The 18,601-nt window shown below is 43.8% G+C and overlaps 1 protein-coding gene across 2 annotated transcripts in view; it reads left to right on the forward strand.

The window, feature by feature from the left end:
* Positions 1–16,838, forward strand: part of LOC100272379 (uncharacterized) — a 105,572-nt gene extending 88,734 nt beyond the window's left edge. The window contains exons 1-2 of one of the 2 annotated variants that reach the window (NM_001146860.2): positions 14,776–14,898; positions 15,707–16,827. In NM_001146860.2, the coding sequence (NP_001140332.2) occupies positions 14,820–14,898; positions 15,707–16,647 (1,020 nt within the window). In that variant the 5' untranslated portion in view covers positions 14,776–14,819 and the 3' untranslated portion in view covers positions 16,648–16,827. Of the gene's footprint in view, positions 1–14,775; positions 14,899–15,706 lie in introns of those variants that run through there. The other variant, XM_020549540.1, reaches the window with a different exon arrangement.
* The last annotated feature ends 1,763 nt before the right edge of the window (positions 16,839–18,601 follow it).

The following is an 18,601-nucleotide window of genomic DNA, read 5'->3' on the forward strand; positions in this document are numbered from 1 at the left end:
CCTTAGATATATGGGTTTTCTCTGCTCTCTATAATCTGTCTTTGCTCAACCCTTTCGTCCCTTCCATTCTTATATACCCATACAGATGTCAGACCTTGGAACGTCAACTACAAGTGATGTCACTAAATGCAAAGAATGTGGTGTGATGACAAGTCAAAACAACACTATAAATAAAACAGCTGATGAACAGACATTCAAGACACAAATGGATGCACAACCAAACCAACAGACAAGTGACCTTGGAACATGTTGTTGTTGTGAGTACTATGGAATTCCTTGTCGCCAGATCAATACAAACGAAAGTGAAACTACAAAACAGAAGAACCGGATTTTATTTTCTGGCATAAACAAACAAATGTCTCCCCAAGAACAACTAATAGCAGATTCTCTCATACCTAATATACTGTCAGTTGATGAATTGCAAAGTATTCCAAAAAGGAAACATCACAAGGATGCCCAGCCCCAAGAAGAAACACATGAGTGCTACATTGATGGATGGACTATTACTTGCACACAGTTTCAGCCTCGTCATCGCATCAAGTCCAAGAAACGAAAAGGGAAACATGGAAAAAGTCAAGAAATAACTTCAAGAAAAGCTTGCTATCAATGTGCACGTGAAGGTCATTACTTCTGTAACTGTCCTGAGAAGAGTTCACTACAGATCACCTCCGAGATGAAGCTATCTCAGTCTTCAGACATGGAATATGAACAAAAATGCACAGAAACTTCTACCAACACAGTAAAGACAACTCCACCATGTAACTTATCAAGTCGTGCTTGCTTTGGTTGTGGTAATACCGACCATCTTGTTAATGGTTGTCCTAAGAAGGATGTGGAGATCAATAAGGTCCAAAAGAAAAGACAACACCCTCAAACCCATGCATCAACAAAGAATAAACAACGGAAAGAGTCCACAGGAAGGATAAGTTATGCAGTGACAGGAACTATTCCAAATGATAATGCAGTGATTTTTGGAACACTAGTCATTCACACAACCATTGCCACCGTGTTGTATGATCCTCATACGACACATTCTTTTATCAGTGCTCAATTTGCAACAAAGTATGGTATCTTTAAGTGTCCCTTGAGATCAAGGAAGACCATCAGTGCACCCAAAGGAAAAATGTTAGTAAACTACATATGTCCAAATGTAAGTGTTAAAATCAATGGGATAGATTTTCCAGCTGATCTTATAGTGATAGAAACAATGGGAAAGGATGTGATGGAAAGAATTGGTTACAAAGAACTAAGGCAGTAATCCAACATACTGAGAGAACCATGTATTTGGAAACCCCATCTGGAGAAAGAATAGTAGTTGAAGACAATCGACCTCTAGCTCTGATTGGTGCATCTGACAAGGAAGAATAATATATCATTTAGCTAGAAGGAGTATGTCTCACGAAGAAAAAAAAATGTCAAGATGTTGCCCCTTTGAGAAATTTTAATTGTGCTAAGTGATATATGAATAACTTTGGAAAATCTCTCGCACCTACTGTGTTTTACCTCTTAATAAAGAGAATAAAGTATGGTTTCATCTTCTCTATGCAAACAATGTGATATTCTATTCTAGTTGCCCTAAAGTCCCGCTCAAGTATTTCTCCCAAATTGTGCTCAACTAAATATTGTTGGATCAGAAAGATGATTTGGATATCATGCTCTGAAATCTATAAAGTTCAAAAGATATTTGTTAAAGAATATAACACCTGTAAACTCTCGAAGTATAATGAAGCTAGGAGAAATCTGAAACCATCTTTGCTCCTTAATTAAACTTATCTTGGAAATTAAAATGTTGTGTTAAGCTCTTTATCTTCATATCGTACAAGCCTCTTATGCAGTCTGTCTCACTAACTCTTTTACCCTCTGACTAGATGATGAACCCCAATGGAAATGAAGTAAATGATGCCAACGACAATATTCCTACCTTAACAACTATGAACGAGAAAAATGAGTCACAGAGATATTCGATGAATGGAATGAAGAACAACAAAAGGAATAGAAAAATGTTTGGATACATGATTAGTCCACCTCAACCACAAGCAAAAGCCACGAAACACATGGATACCCAAACAGAAGAATCTAGTCAGGCTCAGCTATATGAGATACAGACACCCAATCAACCCTCACCCCCTGCTGGTCAAGCAAAGTTGTCCCGCAAAGAACTCAAAGCAAGAGGTGCTTGCTACTACTGCAAAAATGAAGGACATCTTATTCGCGAATGCCCCAAGAGGCGTCTAGACCGACTAGAGAAGAAAGCTGCCAAGCATGACCTAAGCGATAATTCAGAAGACCAACCATTTTATAAGTACGATGATGAAGGTTGCTTGATTAGTATACATTGCGGAGCAAAGAAGAAAGGAAGTTCCTTAATATTAGAAGAGTTCAATGTGAACTAAGAACCTACAAATAACCATGTATCTTGTTTGTTTTCTTGCTAGCCTTCCTTAATCTCAAGGACGATATTCTTTTTAGGGGGTAGAATTTGTAACACCCTAAATCCATTACATAAAAGTGATCTAGTTTGAGTTATCGATATCCAATATTAAGGAAAATATTTTATTCTCAAATAATAGATTAATATAAATTAATTGAACAGTTTTCTTGAATTGATAAATTTTATCAAGTATTTGATGCCTTCATGCCGAAGCATAAACTCTGTGTGAATTGATCTACAAATTTAATTCTTGGATTTAATTCTCTATGGAAACCTCAATTGTTAAAATAATATAAATTTTCTAAATAATGTTTTTTTCAAAAAAAATAGTGTTAGCAATATTCTTGAATTCATTCTATTATTTAGGAATACATATATATGTATTTGCATTGTTGGGATTTATTTCTTGGTGTGAATCTTTCCATAGAAACATAATGAGTTGCTACAATATTTTTGTGAAAATATGTATTTTAATATGTTAATAGATTTCTTTTTGTTTACATAAATTATATTATTCTAAAAGAAAAAGGATTTGTAAATAAAAAAAAGAAAGAAAAAAACTCTCGAGCGTGGAGCGGCCAGGAAGCTCCCTTGGATGTACGTGCCCACTCCATTTTCTATCTATTACACTTACAAATGGGCCCCACCTATCATGAGCTTCTTCCTTCTCTCCCGTGCGTTCACTATTTGCTGAGCCGCAGCCCACGCGGGTTCCTTGCTCGCAGCACCTCAGTGCCGCGTCGCGCCGCCGCCGCCTCGACGCTCTGCAGCAGCACCCTCCTCCCTTTCCTCTTCCCCCACTGACCGGTTCCTCTCCTCACTAACCTCAGCCGTTTGTCTAATTATTCTCCCACCACCATTAATAGCGTACGTTTCTCTGATGATTTAAGTGACAATTAAGAGCCCGTTTGGGAGGGCTCCTGAGCAGCTCCGGCTCCTTGCCGGAGCCCTCCCAAACAGCGTGTCAAAAACAGCTCCGCCCAGGGAGCAGGAGCCGGAGCCTGAAAAAGTGGCTCCAAGCGGCTCCACGCATTCACTTGCATATCCTGGCGCTCGTCTGACAGCAAGACGTGCGGGCTTCAACGCGAGCGTAGACAGTGCACAGGCGTTCATGGATGTCCTAACAAAGGACAACACATAAAAAACAAGTCATCTGGTACAACTTTCTACGGCAACTGCTGCAGCTCGGACGCGTCACTGCTAGAGCATGGAGGTGGGTATGGTGTACGTGCTTTGATGGAGACCAAGACACGCGGCTTGTTTTTTTTTGGCTGAACATCCGATACATCCGATACAGTGAGCATGAATGTTCTTCGCACAGCACGTCTACAAGGTATTCGTGTAAATGTTTAACCAAAGATACCGTAGAAATTTGACCCATAAATAGAAGTGTATTGAAAGAGCCATTTTGCCAAACATTTCTCAAACAAAACAATGGCTCATGTCAAGGAGCTGCTCTTGTAAAGGAGCCAGAGCTGGAGTTTTTCTAGAGGAGCTAGAGCCCTACCAAAGAGCCCTAAATCCACGACGAGATTTCCTCCCCGCCTGGGCTATAAAAGCCTGAGCCGTGCTTGCCTCCTACCTCCTGCTCCCTTCAGCTTCCTCCAGCACGATTTCTTCTCTGTTATGCACGCTCGCCGCCAGAACCACTTGCCGTAGTCGCGCCGTCGAGCCACCGGCGCCCGCGCCTCACTGCCCCGCTCGCATTCTCGTTCCCCAACTCACGTCAGTCGAATCTTCATCGTGTTGCCTCGTCTCAAGCCATTGCTCGCCTTCCTGCGCACTAGCGCCGCGCACCTGAGCCCCTTCTTCCTCGCCCGTTATCTCCCTCATGCCTTGCAGCTCTTCGCACTCGCCTCCTGCCTCTACCACACTGCTGTGCCACTCGCCAGTGTTGCTTGCACAGCTCGCCGCCGCTCTGTGCTGCTCACCGGTGTTCGACGTGCCGCTTGCTGAAGCTCGACTTGAGCGCTCCCATCTCCCAGGATCCTCCCTGTCCCTGCTACCGTCAAGCATCCCGCCTAGTTCCCTGCTCGCGCCGAACACCGTCGGTCGATCTTCTACTCTCCACCGTAAAGTTCGTCGTCGCCGAAATCGCCTGCGTCCGGAACTCCCGTGTCTGGAGTTCATCACCGATCTGCTCGCCGGACTTTGCTGTGTGCCGCGACCTCGCGGAAGTTCCCTGCTTATCTACTCCTCTGTTACACGCCTTGACGAAGGTAGAAGATAAGATTTATTTTTGCTTTATATCCCTTCATCGACCCCTTAAATTTTGATCTAGCCCCGCGCTATTTTATTTTAAATAAAATAATATTTAGCAAAATAATCATTGCTTTGTTAAGCTTTGTAAGTATGTGATAAACCTATTTAATTATGTGTTTTAGTAGTTTGCGTGCTCTTGTAAATTAATGTAAGTTATGTTTGTTGTAGTCAATTTTTGTGTAGTTTTCTAATTATGATTTGAAAAAGAATTGTAGTCAGCTTTTCTTAATCAAACATACTAGATAAATAATTATATAATTACCTTTTAAAGATTGGTATTCAACTATTTTATATTAAATTAGTGTACGCTAGATAGGGATTATTGTTATAGCTTAATTAGGTGCTCATACCTACATAACTAAAATGATAGTTTAAATATTGTTTTGTATATAGCTTTCTTAATAAAGGATGTAGACCATATACTTTCTAAAATAAAAGATAGTTATTTGTTCATTATCTTTTGCATGAAAATCCACTTAAGGTCTATAACCTAGCTTTTCATAAAATAGGTGTTTAATAATAATGATATTTTCATATAAAACCTATTTAGACTTATATCTTAGTTTGTCATAAGTGAATGTTTAACAATGATTTATAAGATGTTCTATAATGCTTCTAAAATTAATAACGTGTTTTGTAGCCCATTAACCTTAGATATATAACATACATCCTTTCTAAAAGGTTAAAAATGTTTAATATCGTTATAACGTGTTTTATCGTCTTATAAACCCTTAATCTTAGACATATCGCATATGACGTTTTATAAAAGACTAAATTGGTAAATCAAATATTTGTATATTTTAATTAAGATATGTTTAAGCTCATGTTTTGTTTTATAAAGTATAGATCACACATTTTTGAAAAGAATACCTTCTTATTATAACCATTACGTGCGATGTTTTTGAAAAGCGAACGCTCTTTTCGTTAGGCTTTCTTTTAGCTTTACGTAAGGTGAATGTTGTATGTTATTGAGTGGTGTTTGTTCTTCTTGTTTGTTGTGTGATATTCTGGTTGATCTAGTAGTTAAGAATCAAGATCTATTCCTATCCGTGGAAGAACCTCAAGCTTTCAATAAGCAAGGCAAGTGGACTTCTTCCTCTGCATACTCTGTTTGATCCCAAACAATACATTTAATAAAGTTTATTCTTTTGGATATATACGCATAACTTGACGGGTTACCTATTTAGATAACCTTTCCAACCTTACTCCTTGTTTAACCTAGGATTATGATTTAACCAAGTAGCTATGCTATTGCTACAACTTAACTTTATGCAGTCACTCCCGCTTATGATATTAATGTTCCAAAATGGTAAGTTTACATTATTGTTGTTAACCCGATGGTTAAACAAGATTATTGCATAATAATTGGAACATGGAGTGACCACCCGGGAAAACAGTGCTACCATGAGAACTATCATGGCTCTGGTCTTGGCTAAATAACTAGGGAAATCTTATGTTGGGTGTTGGTCGTGGTCGACCAGGAACGGGGGCACCTGGCAAGCGCTTATAGTACCGGCTCAGGCAGATTGGATACGGGCATAGTTCCCAAAGCTTTACCCTGTGGACTAGACTATAAGTTGGTTACGGTAGGTGTACCTTATGCAGTTGACCATTTTCAGCATTTGCGTAATGAGGACTCTAGGGAGAAGCCTCGTAGTGAGACCCTGGCCATTCACCTCGGAAGTGAATACGGGTCTAGCTAACCCAGGCTATAAGGGAATCGTGACTCATGGGTAAAGATGCGCCACCTCTGCAGAGTGTAAAACTGATATATCAGTCGTGCTCACGGTCATGAGCAGCCTGGACTCCTCACATGATAATTGAACTTGAAGATGGAAATAAATCGAGATCCGATGATCTGCCAATGGTTTGCTTAAGTGGTTTCACTTAAGTGTTTTTGATATACTCTTATACCTTTGTTTAATGGGAATACTTGGAATTCACACTTATTAGTAAGACAGGTGTTGTTAATAAAATGTTGACCAACTAAAATGCTTACTGCTCAACCTTAGCCTCACCTTGTTAAACCTGTATTAGTTTTTCCCCCACTTGCTGAGCCCCGACCATAAGTGAGCTCACCCTTGCTTAATTTTGTACTAACATATTTGTCTAAGTGCTAGAATCAGAGAAAATACAAAAGGAAAAAGACTTGGCTGGAGCAGCCAAGCCTCTGTGCAGTCTGGGTGCACCGGACTGTGTCCGGTGGTGCACTGGACAGTGTCCGGTGCGCCAGGCTGGCGTCTTGTCAACTGGCCGCTCTCGGGAATTCAACGACGGCGTATGGCTACAATTCGCCGGACTGTCCGGTGGTGCACCGGAGTGTACGGTGAGCCAACGGTTGGCCGCGCAATCCGCGCGTGACGCGTGGTCGAGCGAACGGTCTGATGGGGGCACCAGACCGTCCGGTGCGCCAACGGCTCCAAATCTTCAACGGTCGGCTGCGCCAATTTTGGAAAGCAATATGCACCGGACACTGAACATTGCCTGTCCGGTGGCACATCGGACTGTCCGGTGCGCCACCCGACAGAAGGCAAGAATTGCCTTCCCTGATTGCCTCCAACGGATCCTAGCTGCCTTGGGGCTATAAAAGTGACCCCTAGGCGCATGGAGGAGATACACAAGCATTCTTTGATCATCCCTAAGCACCAAGACTTCATTCTAGCGCATTTGATTCTTTGTGATAGCAATTTGAGCTCCTCTTGAGTTGAGAACTCCGTGTGTGAACTTAGAGCTCAAGTTGTGACTAGTGTGTGTGTTTGTGCTGTTGCTTTTGAGACTTGTGTGTGTTGCTTTCCCCCCCCCCTTACATCCGTGCTTCTTTGTGATCATCATTTGTAAGGGCGAGAGGCTCCAAGTTGTGGAGATTCCTCGCAAACGGGATATAGTGAAAGAAAGAAAAACACCATGGTATTCAAGTGGATTTTTGGATCACTTGAAAGGGGTTGAGTGCAACCCTCGTCCATTGGGACGCCACAACGTGGAGTAGGCAAGTGTTGTACTTGGCCGAACCATGAGATAAATCATCGAGTCTCTTGTGCTTGTTCTCACTGTGACTTTTCTGTTTCACAAGAGCTCGGTCCTTAGCCACTTGATTTCATTGTGCTAAAGCTTAACCAAGTTTTGTGGCTATAAGTTTTAAGTTTTTACAGGATCACCTATTCACCCCCCCTCTAGGTGCTCTCACATAGGAAGCATCAAAAGTCTTAAATGAAATGTTAGGTTCATTTGATGCAATAGGAGTTTTCTTCTTAGGCAATTTAGCATGGGTTGATTGCCTAGAACTAGATGCCTCACTCTTATACATAAATGCATGATGAGAGCCAGAGTGAGACTTCCTAGAGTGAATTCTCCTAATTTTGTGTTCGGGATAACTGGCAGGGTATAAAATGTAACGCTCGTTATCCTGAACCATGGGAGCCTTGCCCTTAACAAAGTTAGACAATCTTTTAGGAGGGGCATTAAGCTTGACATTGTCTCCCTGTTGGAAGCCAATGCCATCCTTAATGCCAGGGCGTCTTCCATTATAGAGCATGCTTCTAGCAAATTTAAATTTTTCATTTTGTAAGTCATGCTCATTAATCTTAGCACTAAGTTGAGCTATGTGATCATTTTGTTTCTTAATTAAAGTTAAGTGATCATGAATAGCATTAACATTAATATCTCTACATGTAGTGCAAATAGAGACATGCTCAACGGTAGATGTAGAGGGTTTACAAGTATTTAATTCAACAATCTTAGCATGTAAAATAGCATTCTCGTCTCTAAGATTGGAAATAGTAGCATTGCAAACATTTAAATCTTTAGCCTTAGCAATTAATTTTTCATTCTCAATTTTAAGGCTAGAGAGGGATGCATTCAATTTGTCAACCTTAGCAATCAAATTAGCATTATCATTTCTAAGTTTGACAAGAGAATCATCACCAACATTTAATTTCTCAACCTTAGCAATCAATTTATCATTTTCATTTCTAAGGCTAGAAATAGTGTCATGGCATGTGCTTAGCTCACTAGTTAATTTTTCACATTTTTCTACCTCTAGAGCATAAGCATTTTTAACCTTAACATGCTTTTTATTTTCTTTAATTAGGAAGTCCTCTTGGCTATCTAAGAGTTCATCCTTCTCATGAATAGCACTAATCAATTTATTTAATTTTTCTTTTTGTTGCATGTTAAGATTGGCAAAAAGAGTAAGCAAGTTATCCTCATCATCACTAGAATTATCCTCATCACTAGAAGTTGCATACTTAGTGGAGGATCTTGATTTTACCTTCTTCTTGTCGTCCTTTGCCATGAGGCACTTGTGGCCGAGGTTGGGGAAGAGAAGGCCTTTGGTGACGGCGATGTTTGCGGCGTCCTCGTCGGAGGAGTCGGTGGAGCTCTCGTCGGAGTCTCACTCCCGGCAAACATGGGCATCGCTGCCCTTCTTCTTGTAGTACCTCTTCTTTTCTCTTCTCTTTCCCTTCTTGTCGTCGTCTCTGTCACTATCACTAGACAAAGGGCATTTAGCGATAAAATGACCGGGCTTACCACATTTGTAGCAAACCTTCTTGGAACGGTGCTTGTAATCTCTCCTCTTCCTTTGCTTGAGGATTTGGCGAAAGCTCTTGATGATGAGCGCCATTTCCTCGTTGTCGAGCTTGGAGGTGTCGATGGGAAGCCTACTTGGTGTAGACTCTTCCTTCTTTTCCTCCGTCGCTTTGAGGGCGACGGGTTGCACCTCGGGTGTGGAGGTGGCGCCTCGCTCGATGATTTGTTTGGAGCCTTTGATCATTAGTTCAAAGCTCACAAACTTTCCTATCACTTCCTCGGGAGACATTAGTTTATATCTTGGATCACCATGAATTAATTGTACTTGAGTAGGGTTAAGAAAAACAAGTGATCTAAGAATAACCTTGACCATTTCATGGTCATCCCATTTGGTGCTCCTGAGGTTGCGCACTTGGTTCACCAAGGTCTTGAGCCGGTTGTACATGGCTTGTGGCTCCTCTCCTTGGTGAAGCATGAAGCAACCGAGCTCCCCCTCGATCGTTTCCCTCTTGGTGATCTTGGTCACCTCGTCTCCTTCATGCGCGGTCTTGAGCACGTCCCAAATCTCCTTTGCACTCTTCAACCCTTGCACCTTATTATACTCCTCTCGACTTAGAGAGGCGAGGAGTATAGTAGTGGCTTGGGAGTTGAAGTGTTGGATTTGTTCGACCTCCTCTGAATCATAATCCTTGTCCCCTTCCTTTAGTACCTGCGCTCCATACTCAACAATATCCCATATGCTTTTGTGGAGTGAGGTTAGGTGATGCCTCATTTTATCACTCCACATAAAATAATCTTCACCATCAAACATAGGTGGTTTGCCTAATGGGACAGAAAGTAATGGAGTGCGTTTTGAAATACGTGGGTAGCGAAGGGGCATCTTACTATACTTCTTGCGCTCATGGCGCTTAGAAGTGACGGATGTTGATTCCGAGCCGGAGGTGGAGGGTGACGAAGAGTCGGTCTCATAGTAGACCACCTTCTTCATCTTCTTCTTCTTGTCACCCTTCCATTGAGACTTGATGGAGGAAGAGGATTCCTCCTTGTGCTTGTGGGCGGACTCCCTTGAGTGTGTTCTCCCCGAGCTTGCAGACTTATCGCCGGTCCCGATCTTCCTCTTGGCAGATGCTCCCGACATCACTTCGAGTGGTTAGGCTCTAATGAAGTATCGGGCTCTGATACCAATTGAAAGTCGCCTAGAGGTAGGGTGAATAAGCAAATCTGAAATTTATTAAGTTTAAGCACAACTACAGGTCGGGGTTAGCGTTAGAAATATAATCGAGTCCGAAAGAGAGGGTGAAAACAAATCACAAGCGAATAAGGGCGGATGACACGGTGATTTGTTTTACCGAGGTTCAGTTCTTGCAAACCTACTCCCCGTTGAGGTGGTCACAAAGATCGGGTCTCTTTCAACCCTTTCCCTCTCTCAAACGGTCATTTAGACCGAGTGAGCTTCTCTTCTCAATCAATCGAGACACTAAGTCCCCACAAGGACCACCACACAATTGGTGTCTCTTACCTTGATTACAATTGAGTTGGAAACAAGAAAGAAGAAAGAAGAAAAGCAATCCAAGCGCAAGAGCTCAAATGAACACAATCGTCTCTCTCACTAGCCACTATTTAATTGGAATGATCTTTGGACTTGAGAGAGGATTTGATCTCTTTGTTTGTGTCTTTGAATGAAGTCTAGAGCTATTGTATGTGGTTTGATGGCTGAAAACTTGGATGTCATGAATGGTGGGTGGTTGGGGGTATTTATAACCCCAACCACCAAAATAGCCGTTGGTGGAGGCTGCTGTCGTATGGCGCACTGGACAGTCCGGTGCGCCAGCCACGTCACCCGACCGTTAGGGTTCGACCGATGGAGCTTCTGACTTCTGGGCCACCGGACAGTCCGGTGGTGCACCGGACAGTCACTATTCACTGTCTGGTGCGCCTTCTGGCGCTGCTCTGACTTCTGCGCGCGCAGGCGCGTACTGTTCACTTTTACTGTACCGTTGCAGACGACCGTTGACGATGTGTAGTCGTTACTCCGCTGACACACCGGACAGTCCGGTGCTGCACCGGACAGTCCGGTGAATTATAGCGGAGCGGCTCCCAGAATTCTCGATGGTGGCAAGTTCAGAGTTGGGTTCCCTGGTGCACCGGACAGTGTCCGGTGGTGCACCGGACACTGTCCGGTGCGCCAGTCCAGGATCCTCTTCGGTTTAACTTTGCTCCTTTGTTTTGAACACTTTCTTGGACTTTTTATTGGTTTGTGTTGAACCTTTGGTACCTATAGAACTCATAGTCTAGAGCAAACTAGTTAGTCCAATTAATTTGTGTTGGGCAATTCAACCACCAAAATTCATATAGGAAAAGGTGTAAGCCTATTTCCCTTTTAATAATTAATCAATAATTAGTAAATATTTACTGTAGCATAGACGAATCATGATCTCCAGGGCGTCCCAGGGTATGTATATTTAGTGAAAGTCCTGATCCAAGTTAGTTGGTTTGACTCCACCAGTTTGCAACTTAGACCCACCCATAGCCAACGTCCGTTAGGAAACCACACGCCCACCTTCAATCACGGCGCAGACTTCCTAAACAACCGCCACCTCGTCTCCTCCGCATCCTCTGCGTTTTTCATTTCTCCTCGGCGACTGGGAGGCGAGCGAAGTTGACCTCGATGCGCAACGGAATCTTCTTCGGCAGCGGGTTCGATTGATATTGCATTTCGCCGCCACTTCCTCTAGTTGCGGAGTCGGCTGACAGTTCCATCGCTGGTATGTTTTCTCGGTCCACCGCCCCTCCCATAGTTGATATTCGTTCGCTAGTGTTAATACTCGGCTGGTGTCGTCTCCCGGAGATTTCCCCTTTTGTAGTATGTAAACCGATCCATTTCATAGTTTATCCGCGTTGGGGTTTTCAAAGATGTTTACTAACATTGCAAGCGACCTCGTTCAATTCGCCATTTTTCCTGTAGCATCTTTCAGTGACCTAGTCTGCTCATGGGATTTGAAGAGCCAATGAGGTCGGCGATGCCAAACTCATGTCTCTTAAGTTTGAGAGAGATAACTGAATTTTTGCCATGGCTATGACAGCTTTGCAAATTTTCAAGTTGTTTCATTCGGTCTATCTCACCATGCCCACACTCCAGCCTGGCCCGGCGAGCGAGCACGTTACACACTAGTCTCCTTCTCCTAACTTGGTAGCAGATATATTTTGAGTCCACCTTTAAAGTTGGCCAAAGTCTCCCTTAACTAGCAATGTGGGATTAACCCTGTAAGGGCATGTACAATCCCATTTAATATGAGGTCTCTTGAGGGCTCTCTAGAGGGTTAAATGAAAAAAATACAAGAGACGGACTCTTCGCGAAGAGCTCGTCTCTACATGACTCTCCATACACATGGTCTCTTAAGTGTATTTATGATCCAAAGGCTTGGGATTGTATCATGATGTCTCTTGTATCTAGAAAATCGATCTAGCATCTCTAGGTTGTACAAGCATATTCAATAAGGTGCCTCAAAATAGTGCCTCAAAAGTTGAATAAACTACATCATTTAAAGTGTTTAGGACACTAAAAATAAATTCAGCTTCAATGTATTTAAGGAAATAAAATACATTATTAGGAAAGAAAATGTTGAGCATGATGTTGAAAACAAGGATAAGGCACTAATATGGGGTGTAGGATATTTGGATCACTTCATGTGATGTGCCCTATATATTTTTTTAATAAATATTTATGAAATAGGACATTGTTAGAGCTGTTTTTTTATGAGTTTAGCCTTATGTTTTAAGATATAACATTTAATACGGACCATAAAATATTAATTGTATTAAATGAGATGGTCATGTCGTCTTTCCTACCGCAAGACCGGCTCCATGGCCTCGGATGAGGGGATACGATGATGCAGCCGTGACGAACGGAAGAAGAATGATGCAAACAGAGACAGAAATAAATCCACTACTAGCTAGTAGATGCTACTAGTAGTGGTGGAATATAATACATACAAAGCATGGGGGTCCAATCCGTTAGCACCCCGGCCCGCACCAAGAATTCCACGTACGTATGCGTCATTCGTCAACACAAGCTGCGCTACATCTCCCTGCCCGTAGGCGTACGCAAGGGCTGGCTGGCCGGGATTAATAAATACGATAGCGCGCCCATGTGGATATACATAGATCATATAGAGAGAGAAGAAGAAGAAGAACACAAGATGCATGGCCGGCTGCTAGCGGGATCCTGCGCTGTCCCTAGCTTGAAGAAGATCGAAGAACTCGCTGCTGTACCGCATGCAGGTAGAGCGAAGAATTTCCATGCAGGTAGTAGGGATAGAATTTGATGGGCTGGCAACCCTAGTAGCAAATAAAAACAGGCCGGGACAGGCAGATCAGGGGCACACGTACGCGCGCATGCATGCGATAGCGATGCAATGGAATGCAACGTACCCTGACTACTACCTAGCTAAAGAAAAGAAAAGAACACAAAGTACACACGAGGAAAAACGAGGCCGGCCGGCGAACGGGCGGGCGGGCTTCCACTTCCACAATGCAACCCCGCAGTTCCCGCCCGGACGACGAGGGAACTTTGTTGTTGGATCGCGTCGTGATCGGAGAATGATGCCATCGGTCTCCCGTGGAAAATGGCGAGGAGATCGACGACGTGTTCCGCCGGCTGCTGCGCCGGAGACGGAGACTGATGTGTAGACGCCATGCGACCCGTGCAACTTAACCGGCTGAGACCCCCGCCGGCCGTACATCGTACCGTACGTACCCTAGCTAGGTCGTTTTATCGACGTGACAAGGAAGAACGAACTCCCATATATACATGCAGGGGATATATATATATATATATATATATAGAACACATATATGCTTGTATCTATACACAGTAGAAGAATAATGTTGTTGTATATTTAATAGTTAATCCACGATCTTAAGAGTATGATATCCCTGTATGTGGTTTTCTATATAATACAAATGCCGGTATTTTAGAAAATCATGGCAATCAGCTGGTACGTGTACGTACACGCACGCCGGAAATTTAAAAAAAAAAACAGAGAGAGAGCCTGCGCAGCTGCCACGCGCGGGCTTCTTCCACGTCCGTCCCGCGGACTTCTTAGCTTGCTTGCGTCGTCGTCGTCGATCGGGATCAGACGTCGAGGTCGAGCACCGTAGACCGCCATTATTGTCTCCGTGGAAAACGTACGTAGGACGACGACGTACGACGTGTGTGCCAGGCTCTGCGGCGCCGGAGGGGTGACACGACCCCATGCATGCAACTTGATCCAGATGGCCGCCTTATAGCTGTGGCGATCGAGTGTGGCTAGTGCTAGTAGTCAACCCGGCTGGCCGCCCGCCCGCCGAACGGTGCAACACACACCACGTCCACATGCATGAATATAATGCGTCTTTTTTGGAGTCTCTCTGGACGCGGGAAACGTACCAGGCTGGCAACTCTGGGAGGCCGAGGCGAGGCGAGGCTCATCAGACCTCGGATGGGACGTGCGTGTATGCGTCTTGTGTGTATATAAAGGGGAGGGGGTGTTCGTTGTATCCAAGAGAGCAAACTAGTGAGTGAGAGAGAGACAGAGAGATCATCGATCGATCGACGACCATGGCGAGGCAACGACAAGTTGCTTCCATGCTTGCAGCTGCTCTGCTCGTTGCAACGACGTTTGCGTCCATTCCTACAAGTACTGATCGCGTATTATCCGTCACCGTCGTGGTCGTTAATTCGTTGATTGTTATTACCTCGCTCGCTCTATATATATGTCGTTGCTGTTCTATTCGTTGTTTTATTTGCATGTGTGCATGCAAGCGTGTTGTTTTATTTGCATATATTAATAGGAATTTAAATTGTGCTTATTAGCTCTAAACTTACGTTCATACCGACCTAACCAATCATATATGTCTTTATGTTTTATACTTTATACTTAATAAATAAAAATCATAGCAACATATCTAGCTAGTGTATATATGTACTTCTTGAATTGAATGAATAGTATAGATTATTATATTACATCTATCATGTGTATATATTTTTTGTGCAATTTACAGCCTTTTGTAATATGCGGACCTATAGAATAAACTACTATTGTTGCATGATTCCAATCCTAATAAAAGAGTAGTGTTAGTAGCAATCAGTGTCAAGCAGTAGATTTATTAGTATACATATATATATATATATATATATATATAACTTCATGCGTGTACGCTAGAGGATATCGAGGAATCGTTCGGTCTTTCATCATCCATCCAACTCTCTGCTGCATAAATCACGAATATATGCCTAATAATTTTGTTTCGACACGTACGTATTCTCACCTTCTCTCCTTCCGTACGTTGATCGCCAGATAAACAACTAATTAATCAAGCACTCCAAAGATGATTTGCAGCTAGCGTGCATCCGAATATATGCAAATATTTTGCCAACATGTGCTAGCTAGTATATATGCTACAACACCTCACACGACGACGACGACGACGTTTCATTGCGTGCAGCCGTGCACTCCATCGGCGTCTGCTACGGCACGCTGGGCAACAACCTGCCGTCCAGCAGCGACGTGGTGCAGCTCTACAGGTCCAAGGGCATCAAAGGCATGCGCATCTACTCCCCCGACGCCAAAGCCCTCGCCGCCCTGCGCAACTCCGGCATCGCGCTCATCCTCGACACCGGCAACGGCGGCGGCGTCCTGGGCCAGCTCGCCAGGAGCGCCTCGTTCGCGGACTCGTGGGTGCAGAGCAACGTGCGGCCCTACTACCCCGCCGTCGGCATCAAGTACGTCGCGGTGGGCAACGAGGTGCAGGGCGACGACACGCGCAGCCTCCTCCCGGCGATGCGCAACCTGGACGCCGCCCTGGCGCGCGCCGGCTTCCCGGGCATCAAGTGCTCCACGTCGGTGCGCTTCGACGTGGTCGCCAACTCGTTCCCGCCCTCCAGCGGCTCCTTCGCGCAGGGCTACATGGCGGACGTCGCGCGCTACCTGGCCGGCACCGGCGCGCCGCTGCTCGCCAACGTGTACCCTTACTTCGCGTACCGGGACAACCCGCGCGACATCAGCCTGGGCTACGCCACGTTCCAGCCGGGCACCACCGTCAGGGACAACGGCAACGGCCTCAACTACAACAACCTGTTCGACGCCATGGTGGACGCCGTCGTCGCCGCGCTCGAGAAGGCCGGCGCGCCCAACGTCAGGGTCGTCGTGTCCGAGAGCGGCTGGCCCTCGGCCGGCGGCTTCGGGGCCAGCGTCGACAACGCGCGGAAATACAACCAGGGACTCATCGACCACGTCGGCCGCGGCACGCCCAAGAGGACCGGCCCGCTGGAGACCTTCGTCTTCGCCATGTTCAACGAGAACCAGAAGGGCGGCGATCCCACGGAGAAGAACTTCGGCCTCTTCTACGGCAACAAGCAGCCCGTGTACCCGATCCGGTTCAACTAATTAAGAGTGGCGGATCGGAGGAATAATACATCTTCATCAATCAATTAACCTAATAATATGCTACATGAATAAGCTGCTGCGTGCATGTGGCCGGCCGGACTTGTGGAGGAGCGGTGCAATTAACTTGTATGCACGTACTCTATCTATATATGATGAATAAAAAGAGATAGAATTCTGATGCATTCATCTTACCTGGTCGTTCATTGTGCTGCCGCCTACGTTTCCTTCGTGCTTAATGCCCAAAACAAATCAAAATTATCTGTGGCTCATGCATACACTTACACACTTGATATGAATAATTTCACAATGTATATATTTACTTTTAAGTGGTATAAATTAGTAACTTAGAAACACATATATTCATAAGTTATGGCTGTTATACTTTTTCATAGTAAAATATGTTGGTAATTTACATGTAGATTTGAGGGGACATTTTATTTGTAAACTAGCATATGTGAATAATTTAGTCTGGGGGATTTAACCCTTGAACAACGGAGTCACCAAAGTCGAATAACAAGTCTTAACTAATACATTATCAGAGTTGCAAATTATTCTTGTTGCTCAGGGGGCCTTCGCCTAAACTCATGCAAAAGAGAACCTTTGGAAGCGACCAACGAAGCCCCCAAAGAACAAAGCCGAAGGCGAAAAGCCCAAGTCAAATGGTGATCAATCGAGACTCTTCTAGACGAAGGACTAAGGTGATCAATCCAGAATCCTGAATCCTAGGAAGCTGAGTCAAGGGCGAGTAGAACAGGGCCAACATAAAATAGGCCCGTCAAGACTCTTCTAAAAGCTTTGACCCACCCCTGGTGTCAGAAGTATTTACTCTGACAATACGTATTAGTGTATTCACACAAAGAACCAAATAAGTAACATTCGAGATATGGGGTTTATATTGATTTAGGTAACTGATACCCTACATCCAATTTAAAGTAGATCTTATCTTTTCATATGCTCGATTAGAGGAGCTAATTAATGATTATATCTAGTTGCCTAGTTGAGATGAGATGTAGTCTAGGATATGACAAGATCTGATCGAGGGCTTACACCCCTCAATATATAATTGTTGATGTAGCGCACTGATAGGCGATCGTTGGGGCGATCAACCTGGGAGGAGCTGGGAGATCCTGCTGCTGTTGCAATCAGCTCTCCTGTAACATTGTCGGCTCCGGCTAGGTGGCAGATTGCACCTGCCCTGGTCCTCAGATGAGGAGTAAGCTTAGGTGATTGCCTGGCCTTATAGTTGGACACGAGAAAACAAGAGTTTAGAGTGGTTCAGGCCGCCAGAGCGTAATACCCTACATCTACTAAGTGTTGTATTGCTTGAGAACTTGGGAGTGGTTGGTCTGAGTGTGAAATCAACCTCCCTTGCTATGGAGCAAGTGCTCTCTCTTTTGTAATCCATGGGAGGCACATTACAAGGGATTTCAGGCCCTGGCAAGTGGGTCCACGGGAAAAATTGTCATCCTTACCCATGTAGAATTGGTTTTGCGGTATATGTGCTCGATGTAAATAAAGAGCATTACATAGAACTAGGTGTGGTAATGGGCTCTAAATTCTACACTATAAAATTTAAGAATCATACATTTTAGCATCAGACTCTATTTCTATTCATTTTCTAACTAAAGTTAATTAAGGGCTCAAACGAATCGGTGGGCGCCAATGTTGGTCACTTGTTCTCAAATGCTATGAGTTAAGAACAAAGCAACACAGATGTTAATGGTTAAAAGACCTTCGTCCTTCGAAGCATTATTTCCCTTAGGATATAATGATCTTCAAATGAAGGTTATGAAGGACATACCTTCATAATTTCAATATGTAAGAATAGAAACAGGGACATATGAAACATAGAAAGAGCATGAATAATTATCTTAAATCATTAAATTATTCATATTGTCATTATATAATCATGAACAAACATTAATGATATTAAATTACATTTGTACCTTCGGCT

The sequence above is a fragment of the Zea mays genome, chromosome 3 (genome assembly GCF_902167145.1).
Source record: "Zea mays cultivar B73 chromosome 3, Zm-B73-REFERENCE-NAM-5.0, whole genome shotgun sequence".
Taxonomy (NCBI): domain Eukaryota; kingdom Viridiplantae; phylum Streptophyta; class Magnoliopsida; order Poales; family Poaceae; genus Zea; species Zea mays.